The 22182-nt window shown below is 40.8% G+C and overlaps 1 protein-coding gene and 1 long non-coding RNA gene across 2 annotated transcripts in view; one reads left to right on the top strand and one right to left on the bottom strand.

Moving 5' to 3' along the window:
* LOC144615960 (uncharacterized) overlaps positions 1–22182 on the bottom strand; it is a 426549-nt gene that overhangs the window by 6508 nt on the left and 397859 nt on the right. The window lies entirely within an intron of this gene.
* On the top strand, positions 2748–21451 carry SULT6B1 (sulfotransferase family 6B member 1). Its single transcript, XM_060652732.3, has 7 exons — positions 2748–4348; positions 5799–5911; positions 10461–10550; positions 11689–11815; positions 15029–15123; positions 18224–18380; positions 21281–21451. Exons 1-7 carry the CDS (start codon positions 4150–4152, stop codon positions 21409–21411), a joined length of 912 nt encoding a protein of 303 aa, XP_060508715.1. The 5' UTR covers positions 2748–4149; the 3' UTR covers positions 21412–21451.

The raw sequence follows: 22182 nt of genomic DNA, 5'->3' as shown, positions 1-22182 counted from the left end.
AGAGAAGCAGAAGGGGAGAAGGAGGAAGAGGAGAAAAGGAATATAAAGGTCTATTATGGTACTATGTACAAGACGAAGCCTGGGCTAGCCAAAATAGTTACACAGATCTACCTTCATTGAGGTTATAGTCTAGTGGGGGGAAAATACATTCACAAATAGCCAATGAAAAGTACACAGCGATTAGGGTCTTGCTTCTGACTGAGCCAGCCAGGAGCCCCTAGGGTCTTGGTACTAATCTGAAGGACCCCTGAGGTTTTAGAGAAGGGATGAGCTGTCTTTGGCAAGCTAGTTGGAGCTGTCTTTGTCAAAGCCAGGTAAAGGAAGTGCCTCTGAGGAGCTCTTTGTGATGTCCCCAGTTTTCCTGTACAACCCCCACAGTGCCGCATACATGGTTCATTTACACAACTAAACCATCATAAGTTGTGAGAAATGTGGATCTGCAAACTACTAATTTAAAGCATGTCATTAGTCAAGATCACTCAGGTCCCTACAGATCCAGATCCCCAACTTCCACAACACGGCTTTATCAGTATCCGCTTAATGTCTGGGCTTTGTATAGTCTCTATCTCTTCTATCTGCTCTATAGTAACTATCTCTGGCTTGAACCCCCATTCTATTAATATTATATACCTGACTTTCTCTCCATTTTTTCTCCCAAGATCTCTCTTTTTTTTTTTTTGTCAGTTATTGTTTTTGCTGTCATGATCTGTTTTTCTCAAAACTTTTCAGAACTCCACCCCCAGCTATTACCTACTCTGTTAATGTTCTTCTTTTTCCTCCAGCCGAGACATGTGCAGTCTTTAGAGATTCATTTCTATTCAAAGATTCACCCAGGATAAATATTTCCCATTTCAAAAGCAGCCCCAATGACTTCCAGGAATTTGTTTAATATATATTGTATTTAATACACAATATGATATAATATATAATTTATATTTATATTTGTTATATACATACATACATAGATATATGAACCAGGGTGACAAAACAAGACGAAAAGGTAAATTGGAATGGTTCAGATTGAGAAAAGAAAAGAAGGGCGCCTGGGCGTCTCAGTTGGTTGAGCATCTGGCCCTTGATTTTGGCTCAGGTCATGATCCTAGGGTTGTGGGATCAAGCCCAGAGTTGGGCTCTGTGCTAAGCATGGAGCCTGCTTAAGATTCTCCCTCTCTCTCTCTCTCTCTCTTTCTCTCAAATTAAAAAAAAAAAAAAAAAGAAAAGAAAAGAAAAACTTGATAACAAAGGCTGAAATAATTGCACAGAGACGCAATCACTTCCACTGAGAGTGTATATAAACTAATTAAAGGAGGCTGTCCATTAGAGTGGGAGTTTCCTGGTATTACACAAAACTTATATGGCATCCTCATATTCATTTTTTACACATCCTGGACCCCATCATAGATTTCACAAACATGTTTGCAGGTAAGGACCATTTGCCCACAAGGTTTAGAACAGGAGAAATATAGACTTCAATGGAGACTTGTGTTAAGTTAATACAATCAGTGAATTGGGGTAGAGGGCAGAGGGTATTGGGGGTGGTGGGAAAGACTCTGATGGCAGATTTTCAAAGTGGCACCGATTCCCACCAGTGTCAATTGGAAAGACTCACAAGTAGCAGGTGTAAGGCAGCAGGGATCTCTTCACTAATAAATGCGTAGGAGGTTTGCTGACCATTCTCCCATGCTTATCTCAGAGAAAGAGCAGCTACCCAACCTGTCTGGGATCCTCCAAATAAAGCTCTTTCAATTAACTGGCATGAGGTTACAGAGATTAGATGACCCATGGCCACTGGTGCCCAAAGGCACCTACTGGAAAAGAGAGGCCCAGGATCTTGGTGACAACCCAGCCTTCCCTTAGGAGGGCCACAGAACACAGAACAGCGGGTGACTGAGCCTCTGGTGGCATTGTCCCTGAAACACGGGCAGTGGAGACAGGACCTTGCCAGCTGCCCAGGGCTGGAGTTGAGTGGTTCTTCATTGTCCCCATTCTAGGATGTCAAAGTGTCACCAGATAAACCATCCTGGATCCTGAATGTTTTCAGCATCCACTAACTCATACACATCATCCCTGACTTTCTGGTGTTCAAGTTCTAAAGAGGGAAGCCAATTTTTAATAAACTCCCCCAACAAGAGGCTATGCCCTCTCCCTGCATGTAGGATTCCAAAGTAAATTTCAATCCTGTACTACACTAGCAAGTAGGACTTCTCTTGCTAAAGAAGACAAAAAAAGCACAATTTAATCCTGAAGGGGCATCCCACTCCATAAAGGGAGGGATGGCACAGGAGGGGCCGATTTACCTGCCCCTAAAAATCAGCCTGCGGCCAATGGGCACATATGCTTCTTGATCCTCACTTGCTTGCTTTACTAACCAGACTTGAGTTCAATCACCCTAGACATTTTTTGTCACCTGTTTTCTCAATCTCTCTTTCCAGAATTCTGTCTCTCTCTGTCATCTGGTGTAAGTCCTTAGCCTAGAGAAAAAAATAAAAAGAAAAGAAGTTAAGAGGGAACAATGTCTCGGGGCACCTGGGTGGCTCAGTCAGTTACGTATCCAACTTCCGCTCAGGTCATGATCTTGTGGTTTGTGAGTTTGAGCCATGTGTCAGGCTCTGTGCTGACAGCTCAGACAGAGCCTGGAGTCTGCTTCAGATTCTGTGTCTCCCTCTCTCTCTGTCCCTCCCCTGCTCACAATCTGTCTCTCTCTCTCTCTCTCAAAAATAAATAAACATTAAAAAAAAATTTTTTTTTTAAAGAGGGAGCAATGTGTGTAATCTCAAGAAAAGGAGCTTTGAACAAACCTTCTGTGCTGCTCCCACCAAGGAGCGTGAACCAAGCCTGGGCAGTGCCGTCTGAGAGGTCCCCCACCACTTATCTCCAGCCTAGGTGGATCCAGGAGCTAAATGGAAGCTGGGGTTGCACAGAACCTGAGGCCTACCCGCACTCAAAAGCACACCAGTGCACACGAGCATATAATCTAGGTTATTTTACAATCATTCATGCTGTTTCCCTGCATCATGCATGTAGACACTTAAGAGTCAAGTAGGGGGGCACCTGGCGGGCTCAGTCAATGGAGCATGCGACTCTTGATCTTGGAGTTGTGAGTTCAAGCCCCACATTGGGTGTAGAGAATACTTTAAAAAATAAAATCTTGCAGATAAAACAGAGTCAAGGAGGTAGAACTGTAAGACTGACCATTTGCCCTGAGCCTAGGGAGACTAAGAAGAATCAGAGCTCACATTACGAAGTCCAAACAGTCCTCCAAATCCTCCTATAATTACAGGCATTAGTGTCAAAACAGGATCCAGGCATATTGTCTTTTTTTAACATTTTACTCACTAAGAAGCAAGCTAAGGACAACAGCAGTATTTGAATTAATACCTTAAATTCTACCTTCCCCAGGTAAACAAAGACTCTTTATAAGGTAAGGGACAATCCCACTAAGCAGCTTGGCAGGGAGTCCAGTCTTACCTCCCTTTTTGGCGGGGAGGGGGTGGGGAGGGAGATTCTGAAATACATCACCTTCCCACCTACAGTGAATAGCATCCCATTGTTATATAAGGAAATACAAAAATAGTAAGACAGTTGGACATTCCAATTCTACCTTTTTACCAACATTTTAAAAAGACATTATTATAAATAAAGTGAAACCCAGAACCCTATCCAACTGGGAACCCTCTTTGGTCAGCTCTTTTTTCCCTCTGTAAAACGGAGATTGAAAGTTGCTCCCCTACGTGTACTACCTGCCTCAGTAAGATATGTTCTGCTGACTTCTAAAATTTCCTCAATTCGGTGATGGAAAATTGTATGTCTGATTCAATTGAAGAACTATTTGCTAGATAGTTATTATCTATTATCGTCTGATCGGAGATTCCACTCTTCCTTTCCTTGGGAGGATTGTCCATAATGGTAATATAATCAACCCCTGGGGTAATACTCCCTGATCCTCAGCCTGTTTTTGCACCTGTGGTTTGCCTTTTGTCAGAGGTGGGCGTGCAAACAGGCAGGTGGGGGGAGGAAGGGGTGAGAATGAAATGACTTGTTTCTCATGTGAATGGGAGGAGTCCTTTATTCCACCTCCTGAAAAACTCCTTTAAAAGCGATGGCTGCCGCCGGACAACCACAGAACAGGTTCATTAGCAGAGAGCCAGCATGGCCAACAAGTCGAAATTCATTGACTACATTGATGAAGCTCTGGAAAAATCAAAAGAAACTGCACTTTCTCGCTTGTTTTTCACCCACCAGGGGATTCCGTACCCCATCACCATGTGCACTTCAGAAACTTTCCAGGCCTTGGACACCTTTGAAGCCAGAAGCGATGACATAGTGCTTGCATCTTATCCAAAGTGTGGTAAATAACAAGTCATTTTCTACAAGGGCGCTTTTTCATAAGGAGTAGGTTGGGCAGGGTGCAAGGCAAAGGTGGGAGGAAGGCGGTTCCTCTCCGAATGAAGCTGGCCAGAAGTCAGGGAGGAGGACGACCAAGATGGTTAAGAACATAGCTTGTGAAATCAATAACCAGAACTGCTAGATTTAGAAATCCTGGGGTCTGAGGGAAGGATGATGGATGCAGAAAGGGAGGCATGGTGGGGCTAGCAACCAGAAAGAGAAATGCAAGAAAGTCCATTTGCCATCGGCCACTGAGAGCAGGAAAGATTTTCATCTTGGTTTTTGACTGAGGAGCATGGCCATGTCTATAATGTATATGATGATTTCCACGTAATTATTTTTCAGGATCAAACATCATCAATCCTCCAGCTTCTCAAACCAGTGTTACAATGGTCATTCATCAATGGAGGATAAATTAAGAATCTGTGGGGCACCAGGGTGACATAGTCAGGCATCTGACTCTTGATTTCAGATCAGGTCATGATCTCATGGTTCGTGGGGTCGAGCCCTGCATGGGGCTCAGCGCTGTCAGCACAGAGCCTGCTTGGGATTCTTTCTCTCCCTTTCTCTCTGCCCCTCCCCCATGAGCTCTCTCTCTCTCTCTCTCTCTCTCTCTCTCTCTCCCTCTCTTTTCCTCTCAAAATAAATAAATACATTTAAAAAAAAAAACAGAATCTAAATCCCTATTTTACACAATCTGATTTTTTAAACTGTTATTTCATCTCTAAGTGTTTACTAAAGTCATCTTTATTTGATATTTTTCTTTCTATTATTTGATGCTGAGTTTTTATAAATTCAAAATTATATATACTTTTTAAGAAAATATTCACTGGGGCACCTGGGTGGCTCAGTCAGTTAAGCATCTGACTTTGACTCAGGTCATGATCTTACGGTTCGTGGGTTCAAGCCCCGCATTGGGGCTCTGCACTGACAGCTCAGAACCTGGAGCCTGCTTCATATTCTGTGTCTCCCACTCTCTCTGCCCCCCTGCCCCCTGCTTAGGCTCTGTCTGTCTGTCTCTCTCTCAAAAATAAACATTAAAAATTTTTTTTCAAAGAAAATATTTACTAATGCAAGGTACAATAATATGTGATATATAATAAACAATCATTTCTATAACATAACATTGTTCTATAAGGAACATATTGTAGATTTAAGAAGAATTGCCTCTTGTTAAAAGAGAAATCTGAAAAATAAGGTAACCTGAATTTATATTAATGTAAGTACGTTCTATTTTCCACAAAACTCTATTTCTTTCCATAGCCCAGTTTATTTCAAATGCAGAAGAACCAATTGTACACACCACAGAGTGGCTATAGATTTTAATTTTTATGATGTATATGCACAAGTAACATGCGTTTGCTATACCAAGATTCTTTTAATGAGCTTTGATTCTCTGATTTTTCTTATAGGTTCAAATTGGATTCTACATATCATTAGTGAGTTAATATTTGCTGAATCTAACAAAAAGTATGAATATCCAGAATTTCCAATTCTTGAATGTGGGGACCCAGAAAAATATCAGGTTAGTACAAAACAGCCTTTAAACTTATAGTAAATTATCATAGAAAGACTTCTTCCATTTGGGGGATTTTTTTAGTTTTGGGTTCAGAAAGTACTAACACTAATAATCATTGCAACTTATTTTGTGCGTACCATCTAAGCCCAGCACCTTTCAAGGATTGTCTCATTTCAGGGCAAAAAAACCTCATCACCGTTTCTCAAAAGATCAAACCGTCAAAGACTTGCCCAAGGTCAAGGGGCTTATAAATGTCAGGGCCATGATTTGAACCCAAATTGTCCAATTTGAGCTTCTTAACCTCTGCACAATATAGACAGCCTACTTATTAAAGAGAACTAGGAGGGAAAGTAAGCCGAGAAACCTGAAGAAAAAAATTAAAATGAGGGGCACCTGGCTGGCTTAGTCAGTAAAGCATGCTACTCTTGATCTTAGGTTTGTACGATCAAGCCCCATGTTGGGTGTAAAGATTACTTAAAAAATAAGATCTCTTCAAAAAAATTAAAACCATAAAAACTTTCTCTCTGAAGACAGAAACTTGGTGGGATGGCAAGAGAAGGGTTCCTCTAAAGCCTGGATCATTCTGCTTTCAGTTTATGTCAGCACCCCCCAGTCTTTTCCTAATAAGACACTATCTTTGGTGTCCCTGTATCAGTGATGTCTCTGGTGTGTGGGGGGATGGGAAAGGGTAGTAGCTGAGAGAGTAAGCCACTGATATGCATAAAGGTTCTTTTTTTTTTTAATTTTTATTTTTGAGAGAGACAGAGAGGGACAGAGTGCAAGCAGGGGAGGTGCAGAGTGAGAGAGGGAGACAGAATCCGAAGCAGGCTCCAGGCTCTGAGCTGTCAGCACAGAGCCTGACGCGGGGCTAGAACTCACAAGCTATGAGATCATGACCTGAGCCGAAGTCAGACGCTTAACCGACTGAGCCACCCAGGCACCCTAAGGTTCTTTTTTTTTTTTTTTTTTTTAATGTTTATTTATTTATTTTCAGGGAGAGAGAGAGAGAGAGCATGCATGAGCAAGGAAAGGCCAGAGAGAAATAGAGAACACCAAGCAGGCTCCATGCTATCACCACAGAGCCCGATGCAGGGCTCGATCTCACAAACTGTGAGATCATGACCTGACCCAAAATGAAGAGTTGGACACTTAACCGATTGAGCCACCCAGGCACCCCCTTACCTGTTCTAATTCACTTTACTACACATTATTGCTCCCACTACCAATATAACCAGGTGAGGCTTGGGTGTGAGACAGAAAGTTCTGTTCCCAGGCAGGAAAGGCAAGGACAGGGAGGGAGGAAGGATCTGCCTCAAGACTTCAGTGCCTGGACAGGACAGGTGGGAGGAGGGCCAGCCCCAGCCCCGCCAGAAACGCATTTGGTGGGGGGCGGACTACAGTCTCAGCAAAACTTCCAGAGATGCTTACTGCCAGGACTCCCAACAAGCAGACAGAAGAACTCAGTTACTGAGAATTAAGTCACTGGATCGGGACTGACGAAGGGGTTTCTGGAAAACGACAGAGACACATGGCATGATGACAAATACAAACTGAAAAGTTAGATCCTAGGGGGAAGGAAGCCCATTTCCATGGATTGGGTTAAAGTAACAGAAAAACACAGGCAGGTAAGGTATTCAGGGACTTGGGGCTGGGCTGGAGTGGGAAGCTAAGCGTGCATCCTGGATCTGGTGGGTTGCAACATCAGGAGGAAGCAGAGGCCTAGCAGCCACAGCAGGGCCCAGAGGTGGGAGGTCAGGACCAGCTCAGGACGTGGGGACAGGAGTTTTAAGAAACTTTCCTAGGTAGAGATGAACGGGCTAATGAAAAGCCCCATTGATTTCTCCTTTCCGGGCCACTGCATAACCTTTTTTCTAAAGAGGGTGTGTATCATCACTTTTAAAATTTATGCTAACATTTCTCTAGCTTTCCAACTTTTTTTAAAACGTAATTTTTATTTAAAAAAATTTTTTTTTCAACGTTTTTTATTTATTTTTGGGACAGAGAGAGACAGAGCATGAACGGGGGAGGGGCAGAGAGAGAGGGAGACACAGAATCGGAAACAGGCTCCAGGCTCCGAGCCATCAGCCCAGAGCCTGACGCGGGGCTCGAACTCACGGACCGCGAGATCGTGACCTGGCTGAAGTCGGACGCTTAACCGACTGCGCCACCCAGGCGCCCCAAGTAATTTTTATTTAAAATTTCATTTTTGAGAGACAGAATGAGACGCAGCATAAGCGGGGGAGGGGCAGAGAGAGAAAGAGGGAGACACAGAATCCGAAGCAGGCTCCAGGCTCCGAGCTGTCAGCACAGAGCCCGATGCAGGGCTTGAACTCACGAATTCGAACTCGTGAGATCATGACCTGAGCCGAAGTCAGACACTTAACCAGCTGAGCCACCCAGGTGCCCCTCCAATTTTTTCTAAAGTAAACTCTACATCCGAATTGGGACTCAGATTCACGATCTGGAGATGAAGAGTTGCATGCTCTGACTGAGCCAGCCAGGCTCCCCTCCAACTCCCCTTTTATTTATAATTTTTAAAATTTATTTATTTACTTTGAGAGAGAGAGGGAGAGTGCATGAGCAGGGGAGGGGAAGAGAGAGGGAGATGGAGAATCCCAGGCAGGCTCCGTGCCTCAGCACAGAGCCCAATGAGGGGCTCAGACCCACAAACTGTGAGATCTTGACCTGAGCCAAAACCAAGAGTCGGATGCTCAACAGACTGAGCTACCCAGGTGCCCCATGTGAGCTCTTGATCTCCGGGTTGTGGGTTTGAGCCCCACATTGGGCATAGAGATTACTTACAAAAATAAATAAAATTAAATACATGTATTTTCTTAAAATATGTCTATATCCAGTCTTTACATTGCTTATAGTTTGGCCCCATCACACATTTTCGTTGACACATCAGTTTTGTTACAGTTATTTCCCGTTTTCTCCCTGGATATTTCTTTAATCCTATTAGGAACTTTACCATTTCTCATATGTCTTTTTGTGATTTTTGGCCATGCAGTGCAGTGGAAACTGCATTCTATAACTTAATCTGAAAATTACCATCTGTGCGATTTTGCACAAAGCCCTTAAAACCTCAAAGTCATTTGTTAATCTCTAAAATGGGGGTTATAATATCCACCTGAGGGGATTGCTGTGAACGAATGTAAAAGTGATGTTCAAAACTAAAAATTAGGGAAATTTGATGTAAATCAAGTATTACGACTACTCTATTCTCTTCTTTTTTAATGTTTATTTATTTTTGAGAGAGAGTGCAAGCAAGGGAGAGGCAGAGAGAGGACACAGAGGATCCAAAGCAGGCTCTAGTCTCTGAGCTGTCAGCCCAGAGCCAGATGCAGGGCTCAAACTCACAAACTGTGAGATCATGATCTGAGCTTAACCGACTGAGCCACCCAGATGCCCCTCAAGTATTATGACTATTAATTGCCACTGGAACCCATATCATTGACTTAAATTGGTTTTTTATTTTTAAAATCTCAGGTGTTTTTTTTTTCCTTTTTTTTTTTTTTTTTGGCTCTTGCTTGAGTTGAGATGTCCACTAAGTTTCCTTCTTTTTTTCAAAAATTTTTATGTTTATTTTATTTTTGAGAGAGAGAGAGAGAGAGAGAGAGAGCGCACAGGGGAGGGGTAGAGAGAGAGGGGGAGACACAGAATCTGAAGCAGGCTCCAGGCTCTGAGCTGTCAGCACAGAACCCAAGGCGGGGCTCCAACTCATGGACTGCAAGATCATGACATGAGCTGGTGTCTGATGTCCACTAAGTTTCTACAGAAACATTGGCTATAAACGTCTAAATATCATTTTACCACTTGAAATAATGTGCCCCAGCTGCGAGTGACCTCTACAAGTGTGGAAATGAAACTCGAGGCTTTAGCCCATATAACGTACTAAAACCCTTAACGCTGGCAGATTAAACAGGTAACTTCATTTTTTAAATTATCAGTAGAAGCAGACACACACACACACACACACACACACACACACACACACACAAAGAATCAATCACTGAGTCTTACATTGACAAGAATTTTTCTAGTAAAATATTTCTCAGATATTCAAGTGACTGTGCACTTCCAGGTTCTGTTAGGATATTTGATTGCATGGAATTTTGTTGGCAAAAAAAAAGTCTAGATATTAAAAGTGGGTTTGGGAGACCTATGGAAAAACTTGAATATTTCTGGTAAAGACCTTGACTATAGAAGAGAGCCAAATGAAGACAGAATAGATCACAAATTATGAGCTGCAAAGAGTCAATTCTAAAAAGAATTTAGTGTGATTGTAGAAGAGGTAAAATTTTCAAAAAAAAGACCCCTCCAAAATGGTAAGCCAAACCCTATAAGGCGGTCCAGAAGGATGATTTAAATTATTTATGACTTTCTCCATTCCTCATCCCCACAAATTAAGAAAACAGAAATAAATTTTTAAAAACTGGAGGGGGAAATAGAAAAGGCACAGTAGTGATACTTGGAACTACCATTCAGATACTACACTTAAGAGCAATTCACCATAAGACATACATGCTTTTACTTTACCATGTCTGTTTTTAAGAGAATGAAACAGTTTCCATCCCCAAGGATTCTGGCAACTCATCTCCATTATGACAAATTACCTGGGTCCATCTTCAAGAATAAAGCCAAGGTGAGTGTCCCTCCCTACTCGTATTTCAGTTTGAAGTTTTTAATGTCTAGATATTGCCTTTCTGAGCTATGTGATGAAGTCTGCATCTTATCATAGAATTTTGAGAAATGAAACGTGTGATTTAGCATTTCTTCTGTTCTTTCTTCAAATATATTTGCTATTGTGCTCAAAGTGAATGCATTTTCAGCTAGGATATAAAACATATACCTAGAATTGAACATATTTTAAAATCTGTTTTATAGTGAATAGATTCCAGAATCCCACTAAGATATTTAGAGAGTTTAACAAAAGAATGCGATAGGAAAATGAGAAGTTGTGTTTTTTTGTTCTTTCTGGTGAGCATTATTTATGTGAGGTCTGAAGCAATTTTATTTCTGAATTTCACGTATAATAGCAAACTTCATGTCCTGCAAACATAACTATAGGTGCTTTGGCTCCTCTTATCATTGTTTGATCTTCGCTGACCAAACTCTGAACATTATTTTCATTGTCCTTAATATTACTTTTTCTTTAATATTATTTTGCAATTTTTACTTTGTGGTTTACCCTTCCAGATCATGCCCTTATGACTATTCTAATGAGCTTGCCCTTTTTTCCTTTTTGGTATCTTCTTTTTTTTTTTTTTTTTAACGTTTATTTATTTATTTTGAGAAAGAGAGAGAGTGTGTGCACTGCTCACGCATGAACACATGCTAGCTGGGGGAGGGGCAGAGAGAGAGAGAGAGAGAGAGAGAGAGAGAGAGAGAATCTCAAGCCGGCTCTGCACTGTCAGTGCAGAACCTGGCTTGGGGCTTGATCCCACAAACCATGAGATTGTGACCTAAGCCGAACTCAAGAGTCAGACACTTAACCGACTAAGCCACCCAGGCACCTTGCTTTTTTCATATCTTCTACACATGCCTTCTTAATGTCTAAGTTCATTAACAAAAGTTCTCTGCTACAACATCAGTCTGCTTTTTCTTCTTTTCTCTTCCCTCTCCCCAGACTTCCCCATCTGCCACCCCCGCTTCTTCAATTTCTCTGTATGTTAACAAAATCATGTCGTATACAAGATTACACAATAATATTGTTCACCCCTTCACTTTTCCAAAGTTCAAAATATAGACCTGAATAAATTAACTTAATTTTCTCTTTCTAGATATTGGTGATATTTCGAAACCCTAAAGATACAGCAGTATCTTTTTTCCATTTCCACAACAATGTCCCTGATATTCCAAGCTATGGCTCCTGGGATGAATTCTTCAGACAGTTCATGAAAGGCCAAGGTATGGCTGTTGGTGAAGGAATTCTTACTTTGACAGAGGACCACAAAAGTACAAAAAATCAAATGTATTTTAAGGTAAAGAAAGAAGACTAGGGAGGATCCAGGAACCAAAAAGTTGCTTTTATTTAAAATTTTTTTTTAACGTTTATTTATTTTTGAGACAGAGAGAGACAGAGCATGAACGGGGGAGGGTCAGAGAGAGGGAGACACAGAATCTGAAACAGGCTCCAGGCTCTGAGCTGTCAGCACAGAGCCTGAAGCGGGGCTCAAGCTCACGGACCGCGAGATCGTGACCTGAGCCGAAGTCGTTCGCTCAACTGACTGAGCCACCCAGGCGCCCGCCAAAAAGTTGCTTTTAATGAAACTTTAATGAAGTTTTATAGCACCACTAGTTCTGCACATCAAACAATAATACACTACTGTTTTTAAAAATAATTTGGGCAATTTACATGTTGCCTATGAGGTGGCCATAGAACAGACATAGGACCAAGAGGCCTATACGGAGTCATGTAGAAAAGCATCTCTGGTTAATTTCCCCTAAGTCTCTATATAACACAATGATTAAAAAAAAAAAAAAAAAAGAGAGAGAGAGAGAGAGATAAAACCATGACATTGAGCAAACACATCTAAGATATTTGTTTGCCAGAAAGGAAAAGGCTATGTTAGACCATGTTGATGTTTTACCTCTGGTTATTGATAACCGCAATTTTGTAGTGCACTGAAGCCTCAGTGCCTACTGAGGCTTCGGGCTGGCTCAGTCAATAGAGCACGCAACCCTTGATCTTGGGGTTGTGAGTTCGAGCCCCACATTGGGTGTAGAGATTACTTAAAAAAAAACTCTTGTAAGTGCCTAATGATGCTCCAATGTACTAAAGGAGGTGTTGTATGTGCATGATTTCATTTAAGACTATAACAAACTATGAATAAAGTATTTCCAGCCCCTTGCACAGATGAGAAAACCAGTCCAAAAAGTTAAAACACTTGCCAGTGGTCCCACTGCTTGTAAGTCCCAGTGACTCTACTTCCATGGGTATAATGGCCAGAGATTAAAGATGCCTCCTTTAGTTGGTGACTCTTTTCAGTCTTGGCAGTGTCATAGAAGGCAGAGTTAATGCCACATGATCCTTGAGAAGTTGTTGACAGGTCACTCTAAGAGAACCACTTTTATTTTATTTTATTGGCTAACAAACAGCGTGTACAGTCTGCTCTTGGTTCTGGGGGTAGATTCCCATGGTTCATCGCTTACATACAACACCCAGTGCTCATCCTAACATGTTTTTTTAAAGTTTTATTTATTTATTTGTTTATTTATTTATTTATTTATTTATTTATTTATTTGCTCATGGACTTATTTATTATTTTGAGAGAGACAGAGCAGCGCAAGTGTGGGAGGGGCAGAGAGAGAGGGAGAATCCCAAGCAGGCTCTGCACTGTCAATGCAGAGACCGATGTGGGACTTAAACACATGAAACTGTGAGATCATGACCTGAGCTGAAATCGAGAGTGGGATGTTTAACCGACTGAGACACCCAGGCGCCCAAAGAGGACCACTTCTAAGGGTGACCAGCACAGCAACGCCACGCCCCACATGCATGGCCACTGGGTACAGTATTGGCTCCTAAGCACAGATTAAGTACTGGGATGGGGGGGGGGGGAGTGTACAGAAGGTGCTTATGAAGCACCACGATCAAAGTTTTGTTTGTCTGGAAACCACTCACTAAGTGGTACAAAGTTTCTGCTTTGCACGCTTTGTTACGTTCAAGTTATAAAGGAAGCTCAATGTACTGGAAAACATGCAGGATTTGCAATGAGAGGACTGGATTGGCTTCATCACTTATTATTATATATTAGTAATTAATATTAGATAGAATAGTTACCACTTACTGAGCAATTACTACATGCCAGGCACTATATACTATCTCTCACGTACATTTTAACATTTCATTTTTTTTTTTTTAAGTTTATTTATTTTGAGAGACAGAGAGCAGAGGAGGGGCAGAGAGAGATGGAGAGAGAGAATCCCAGGCAGGCTCTGTGCTGTCAGCGTGGAGCCCGATGAGGGACTCGAATACACGAACCATGAAATCATGACCTGAACCGAAACCAAGAGTTGGACGCTTAACCGACTAAGCCACCCAGATGCTCCCCAAAATTTCCATTTCTCTTAAGAACCCCATGGGGACAAATACTATACTTGTCCCCTTTTGTAAAGATGGAAATAGAGGCATAAAAAGCTCACACAGCCACTAAGTAGCAGAGCTTGAATTTAAATTCAGGTTCAAATCACTCACACTGGGGTGATGTTGAGCAAGACATATGATTTTTTTAATTTTTTTTTTAATGTTTATTTATTTTTGAGACAGAGAGAGACAGAACATGAACGGGGGAGGGTCAGAGAGAGAGGGAGACACAGAATCTGAAGCAGGCTCCAGGCTCTGAGCTGTCAGCACAGAGCCCGACGCGGGGCTCGAACTCACGGACCGTGAGATCATGACCTGAGCCGAAGTCGGACGCTTAACCGACCAAGCCACCCAGGCGCCCCTCTTTTTGCCTTTCTTAATGTGGTTATTGGAATATTTAAAATTACAGATGTGGTGGGGGGATGCTGGGGTGGTTCAGTCAGTTAAGCCTCTGACTCTGGCTCAGGTCATGATCTTTCGGTTCATGAGTTCGAGCCGCAAACCAGGCTCTGTGCTCTCAGCACAGATCCTGCTTTGGATCCTGTCTCCCTTTATCTCTGTCCCTCCCTTGCTTCTGCTTTCTCTCTCTCTCAAAAATAAATAAAAAAGCATTTTTTAAAATTTACAGATGTGGCTTTCATTAAATTTCTATTGGACAATGCTGATTGAGAAAACATCTGTCTCATCATTTCTTTTCTTTCTGGTACTATCTGTCGTTTTTCGTGTACCTTTCACTATTTCTGAATCATTTTATTCACCTAAATATTCATGAATGTCTGGTAGTTTTTATCAAACCACGTTTGCAACTTGCTTAGTTATTGTTTATGAAAATAATAAAATGAATAGAAATCTGACACAGGAATGGCCGTATGCCAGTTCTTCTGGAGCAGGGATTTATAATGACATACAAACATCTTGTCTGAGCATATACACACACACATATATAGTTTATATTTTAAAGCATAAATTAACCATCTATAATTTTAACCTCAATTATTTGAAATTCCCTAAGAATTTTTTCCTTATATTTTTAGTTTCCTGGGGAAGCTATTTTGATTTTGCCATTAACTGGAACAAACATCTTGATGATGAAAATGTTAAGTTCATATTATATGAAGACCTGAAAAAGGTAAGATTTTGATTATTGACATTCTATAGCAAGATTTATTATAAAATATCACATAGAGAACCTACTTTTAATGTCTGGTTGTGTGAACAAATATTGTATTCAATTAAAAAAATAAATATTCCAGATTTGTGGTACAATGCTAGGGAAAAAAAAAAACAAAAAACAGTGCAAAGGGGCTTAGGTTGTTTATTTAACAGAAATAAAATAATGCTTAGCAACTTATTACTAACAGTGGCTGCTTTATTTTCCTTCTGTGATAGATAGTCCAACTTAAGAATGGCAGAAATAATAAGTAGGTTTCAACTGAGATGGAAATGAACATGCATTTGGCTATGAATTGATTTTTCCATATAATGTTATTTTTTAAATTGGTATTCATGAACATTTATTTATTTTTTTAATATATGAAATTTATTGTCAAATTGGTTTCCATACAACACCCAGTGCTCATCCCAAAAGATGCCCTCAATACCCGTCACCTACCCTCCCCTCCCTCCCACCCCCATCAACCCTCAGTTTGCTCGCAGTTTTTAAGAGTCTCTTATGCTTTGGCTGTCTCCCACTCTAACCTCTTTTTTTTTTCTTCCCCTCCCCCATTCATGAACATTTAGTGCTGCCCAGCATTGTTCTAGGCCCTTGTGATACATCAGTGAACAGACAAGACAAAATTCACTGCCCTGGAGAAGCTTACCTTCTAGCTGGAAGAGGCAGGGAGAGAGAAAAACAATAAATATAACATTTTAAAAATGTTTATAATATGTGAGAAAAAAGAAATGGTATAATTGATTAAGGAAAACTGGAAATGTCTGGGGTAGGGAATTGGGATGTTGGACAAATCCCCATATAAGATAGCTGGTAGAAACCTCATGGAATGGACGTGATTTGAGCAAAGATCTAAAGAAGATGAGAGAGTAAGCAGAGTAGGTAACTGGAATAAGAATTTTCCAGGCATACAGAACCAACTGGAGCAAACGCCCTGAGGTAGGAGTGTTCCTGGTATGGTTAAGTGATATGAAGGAGGCGGATGTGGCTGGGTCAGTAGGGGTGAACCAGGGGAGATTAACCAATGAGAACAGAGGCAAGGGAGTGGGGTAGAGAGGAGTGAGGGGAATAATGTGGCCAGCCATTGAAATTACTTTGGCCTTCACTCTGAGTGAAATAGAAAACCATTATGGGATTCGAGCAGAAAAGTGATAGGAGTTGTGTTTTTAACAGGTTCATTCTGGTTGGTGTATGAAAACGTACTAGAGAGAAGAAAAGATTGTGTAGAGAAACCCATGAGGAGCGTACTATAGTAGTCCAGGCAAAGGAAGATTGTGGCTTAGACCAGAAGTGGCAATGGAAGTAATAAGTAGTTAAATTCTGAATATTTGTTGAAGAAGAGCTATTAGGATTTGCTGCTGGATTGGATGGGAGAAAGAGCAGTGAGAGAAAAATGAAGTCAAATAAGACTCCAATATCATTGGCCTGACCAACTGAGAGGACTGAATTGTCCCTTGAGTACGAGATGCCAGCAGGTGAAGTGAGATTGTGGGAAAGATCAGGGGTTTGGCTTTGCACATGCTTAGTCTGAGATGTTTATTAGTCATCCAAATGGAGAGGTCAAGTTGACTATAAACGTGTTGAATGGAGAGAGTGCTGGGCTGTATATATAAATTTGGCACATAGATGGCATTTAAAGCCATGAGATTACATACTTACATGTACGTAAGTATATACATAGGGAAGAGAAGGAGACCAAGAACTGAGCCCTAGAGTCCCCCATATAGACTGTTTGGGAAACAGGAGGAACCAGCAAAGGAGACGGAGGAGGGGCTAATGAGGCAGGAGGGAAGCCAGAGTCCTGGACTCCAGTGGAGAAAGTATGTTAAAAAGGGAGCGTGCCAAATGCTTTCTAGAGGAATTGGGTTATTAACACCAGTCTCCTCTGACATTCTTATCAAAGGGAAGTATGAATGAATCCATCCCTTCTGTTTCTCGAGTGCATTTATGTAACATGAGAGAACATACTAATTTAGTCTTTTATCCTTCTAGTCTACAATGATGTTTCTGAAACTTGTGTTCCATGGAATGCCATGTTGCCCAGATGTTAATAATTCTTGCTTGGAGGTTGCCTATTCAAACTGATTTGGGGACTGTGGGTCTTTTGGGACATTCACATTGCAAGCTGACATACTCAAGAGTGAGAAATCCTGTAGGAAAAACAAAACAAACTTCTCTTTATTTAACCAAAAGGATTCCAAACTTACTTGACCTCACCCTTCACTCTCCTTTTCTTTTCTTTTTTTTTCTTTTTTCACAAAACATCTATAGCCACCTTGAAGTAAATTAGTGTTTTGTAGAATACAGTTTAAGAAACTGTTCTAGAAGATTATGAATCTTCATTGGTAGGGATACTGGTTACAAGGGTATTTAGACAAGATTAATTTCAAGATTCCTTCTAGTTTTCAGGATTCTAAAAATTAGACTTTCTGGATAGAATTAAACATTAGCTATAAATAGGATTCAGAAGAAAAGAGAATTGGAATGGGCATGTACAAATACATTGATTTCCTCAGCTCATTTAGACTGGTGCTTTTTTTTATTATTTCTTTTAATGTTTATTTTTGAGAGAGAGACAGCAAGAGTCAGGGAGAAGCAGAGAGAGAGGGGTAGATACAGATTCTGAAACAAGCTCCAGGCTCTGAGCTGTCAGCACACAGCCCGATGCAAGCCTTGCTCACAAACTGGGAGATCATAACCTGAGCCAAAGTCGGATGCTTAATCGACTGAGCCACCCAGGTGCCCCTAGACTGGTGCTTTTTAATAAAATGAGTAGCATCTTAGATAAGACCTACTACTTAATGCTTGCTATCATTATTTGTATCCTGAGGAGTTTAGTAAGAGTCACCCATTGAAACTACAAAGGAAAAACAATACAGAATATTTTGTAGGGCTATCTGAAATATTGATACAGAAGTATCAAAGAAAGTCTAAAGAGAGAGATGAAAAGGTGAGTTGGAGAGGTAGGCTTAGTAAATCCATTCTGGCTAAGAAACCTGTCTTTGCTCGGGCACAATTCCCATAGAAAGAAGTTTATCCTTGAAAATGTTGTTTTCAGAACCTGACCGCTGGAATAAAACAAATTGCTGAGTTCTTTGGATTCTCTTTAACCGGGGAGCAGATCCAAACCATCTCAGCCCAGAGTACCTTCCAAGCAATGCGAGCAAAGTCCCAGGAAACACACGGTGCCGTTGGGCCCTTCCTGTTCCGCAGAGGTAAAGTCGCATTTGTTTCTGGGACATCCATTGGTTTGCATGTAACAGGCAATCCAAATACTTTATTTTTATAATTTTTTTAATGTATATTTATTTTTGAGAGACAAGAGAGACGGACAGAGCACCAGCAGGGGAGGGGCAGAGAGAGCGGGAGACCCCAAATCCAAAGCAGGCTCCAGGCTCTGAGCTGTCAGCACTAAGCCAGATGTGGGGCTTGAACCCACGAACCATGAGATCATGATCTAAGCGGAAGGCAGACACTTAACCAACTGAGCCACACAGGTGCCCCAATCCAAATACTTTTATCTTCAGTTAAGACAGGATTTTCTTGTTTCTCCCTTAATAAGTTTGGACACAGTGAGTTCAAAGTAGACTGAGTTCCACTGAGTAGTATACTTCTACTGTGTACTAATTCCACAGAAGTAGACTGAGTGAGTTCCACAATATCTAAAGTATCTTTTAGAGTACTAAGTTCCTTGTACCTTTCTGCTTGCCAGTATGTGATGGCAGGACAACAGCCAGAGCTCCACCATTACATTAAAACTAAAGGATTCTATATTTTTAAAATAAACAGGGAATAGCAAGATACAGAATCGCATGTTAGCTGAGTGAGGCCCCTTTAAAGAACTTTGTGGGAAGCCTCATCAGTGACTTCTTTATACCTCATTGGCCACCTCTTACTGCCCTGTTGGTTGAGAACTGTGATTTTTTTAAAGGCAATCTAACTTCTTATGACAGTTTATGATAATATAGGTTAGGTATTACCAGTTTTTTTAAATTATATATATATATATAATATATATAATTTTATAAATTATATATATATATAATTTTATAAATTATATATATATAATTTTATAAATTATATATATATAATTTTTTAATTATATATATATAATTTATAAAATTATATATATATAATTTTTAAAATTATATATATATTATATATATATATATATATATAGTATAACATGATTTAGAGGCAGCACTATGTGTTAGACCTTTTCCTAGGCATAAATTTTACAGCAAAAAAATTCATGAATTCCTTAATTTTATAAATGTGGGCACCAAAGCTCAGGGAAATTAATTTGTCCATTGCCACAAAGCTAATGATCGATGGAGTCAGGATTTGAACGTAGGTTTACTTGAGTCTACTCCACTTTACTTTATCAAATGAAGACCCATCTAAAATACCCACTGTGGGGGCGCCTGGGTGGCTCAGTCGGTTGAGCGTCCGACTTCGGCTCAGGTCACGATCTCGCGGTCCGTGAGTTCGAGCCCCGCGTCGGGCTCTGGGCTGATGGCTCAGAGCCTGGAGCCTACTTCCGATTCTGTGTCTCCCTCTCTCTCTGCCCCTCCCCCGTTCATGCTCTGTCTCTCTCTGTCTCAAAAATAAATAAATGTTAAAAAATAAAATAAAATAAAATAAAATAAAATACCCACTGTGAATGGAACATTGAATGTAAATCTAGCTTGGGCTTGATTCCTGACTTTACCCCTGATTTTTATGCCTTGCTTGATTAGCTTTAAAGGAGGGGGAAGAAAATAGAACTTCTCTTTATATTGCTTTTTAAAAAATTTTTTTTAATGTTTATTTTTGAGAGAGAGAGAGAGAGAGCGAGCAGGGGAGGGGCAGAGAAAGAGGGAGACACAGAATCCCAAGCAGGCCCCAGGCTCTGAGCTGCCAGCATGGAGCCCAACACAGGGCTCAAACTCACAAACCTGCAAGATCATGACCTGAACCAAAGTCGGACGCTCAACCAACTGAAACACCCAGGCGTTAATCACGCACTATTCAGAACAGAAAAATTCTAAAATAAAGCGGTAACTTAAGTATTTTACAATATTCTTTGCAAAAATTCAGAAGGCACAGGTAAATGTGCAAGAGCGTTAAAAATTATTCACATTTCTCCCACCAGAGGCAAGTTTAACTTTTTGGCATATTTCTTCCAGCCTCATTCTGTGATGTTTTTTATAGTGGATGACATTTGTAAACAGCATTGTGTTTTATGTTATTCCCTTCATACATCCAAGCACTTCCTTGTCATTTTCCTTCTTTATAAACATACATTTCAATGGCTATGCAACAAGGAACTTGCAACTTCAACCCAAATCACCAAAAGATTCTAAAGAAAGAAGCAACTTCCTTTGTTTTTAAAAGGAATAAGAAAAACATATCCTAATCTTAGGCAAAGTAGTAACTTTTTACAAAATTACCAGCATCTGAGGTCTTAACCAAAACCTGTTGTAAAATGATAACTTCTCAAGGGGTAAGGTATTTAAAAGACTTTACAGAGGGGGAAAAAAGAATGACTCTCAGATAGTGGCATTTTAGATCTCAAGTGTTGAGACAGGGGTGGGGCTAGGAGATGACTGAGGCCAACAGTCCCTTCGGTGATATAAAGAAAGCACATCACCTACTATGCCACAGATGGGGAGGCCCCAATGGATACCATTAACTTTACAGGAGCAATTACATTCATTTTTAAGACTGCTTAATTTTCTTCATGTCTCCATTTCACATTTCAAAGTGAAATGCTGCACTGAAAAAATGGTAAAATCAAGAAGAAATAGGGGGATGGGTAAAATGGGTGAAGGGAAGTAGGAGGTACAGGCTTCCAGTTAAGTAAGGAACAAGTCATGGGACTAAAAGGCACAGCACAGGTAACGGTATTATAAATGGCATTGTATGGTGACAGATGGCAGCTATACTTGTAAGCACAGCATAGTGTGTCTAGTTGTCGAACCACTATGTGATACCCCTGAAACGAATGTAACACTGTGTGCCAACCATACTCAAATAAAAATAAAAATAAAATGTAATAAATAGCTAAAAAAAAAAAATGAGGAAACTATCTTCTAACAGGTGTCCGGGTCTGTTATTTTTGTGTGTATTGTAGGTGAAGTTGGTGATTGGAAAAATTTGTTCAGTGAAACTCAGAACCAGGAAATGGATGAAAAATTCAAACAGTGCTTGGCAGGCACTTCCCTAGGAGCAAAGTTGAAGTATGAATCCTACTGCCACCCTTGAAGTAGGAATCCTACTGCCATCCGATTGCCAATTCAGCAGGCATGGGTATTTTCTTTTCCTGAATGATTATTAAATAATGAAATAAGTTGATCAAATAATCAACTAATGATAATTAAACAACGTTTAGATATACATAATATGAATTTAATAATAATGATAACATTGGGGCGTCTGGGTGGCTCAGTCGGTTGGGCATCTGACTTCGGTTCAGGTCATGATCTCGCGGTCTGTGAGTTCTAGCCCCGCGTCGGGCTCTGTGCTGACAGCTCAGAGCTTGGAGCCTGCTTCGGATTCTGTGTCCTCTTCTCACTCTCTCTGCCCGTCCCCTGCTCATGCTCTGTCTCTCTCTGTCTCAAAAATAAATAAAACATTAATAATAATGATAACATTGAAGTTTTTGAGTGCAGAGTTGTTTGTTCACTTTCTTTTTAACTTTTTTTTTTAATGTTTATTTTTGAGGGAGAGAGAGACAGAGCATGAGTGGGCAAGGGGCAGAGAGAGAGAGGGAGACACAGAATCTGAAGCAGACTCCAGCCTCCGCACTGTCAGCACAGAGCCTGATGCGGGGCTCGAACCCACAGACCACAAGACCATGACCAGAGCTGAAGTCAGATGTCCAACCGACTGAGCCACCTAGGTGCCCCTTTAAACTTTTTTTAATGTTTATTATTTATTTTTGAGAGAGAGAGAAAGCACGAGCGGGGGAGGGGGAGAGAGAGAGCGAGACACAGAATCCGAAGCAGGCTCCAGGCTCTGAGCTGTCAGCACAGA

The sequence above is a fragment of the Panthera onca genome, chromosome A3 (genome assembly GCF_046562875.1).
Source record: "Panthera onca isolate mPanOnc1 chromosome A3, mPanOnc1 haplotype 2, whole genome shotgun sequence".
NCBI classification, from domain to species: Eukaryota; Metazoa; Chordata; class Mammalia; order Carnivora; family Felidae; genus Panthera; species Panthera onca.
Note: the sequence above shows the minus strand (reverse complement) of the source record. Positions and strands in the feature narration are given on the sequence as shown.

Bases quoted from the DNA above. Each gene is read 5' to 3' on its own strand.
- SULT6B1 (XM_060652732.3), top strand. From the start codon at position 4,150: ATGGCCAACAAGTCGAAATTCATTGACTACATTGATGAAGCTCTGGAA. The intron at 4,349-5,798 runs GTAAATAACAAG...TTTTTCTTATAG, and splicing joins TGCATCTTATCCAAAGTGTG to GTTCAAATTGGATTCTACAT. The intron at 18,381-21,280 runs GTAAAGTCGCAT...TGTGTATTGTAG, and splicing joins GCCCTTCCTGTTCCGCAGAG to GTGAAGTTGGTGATTGGAAA.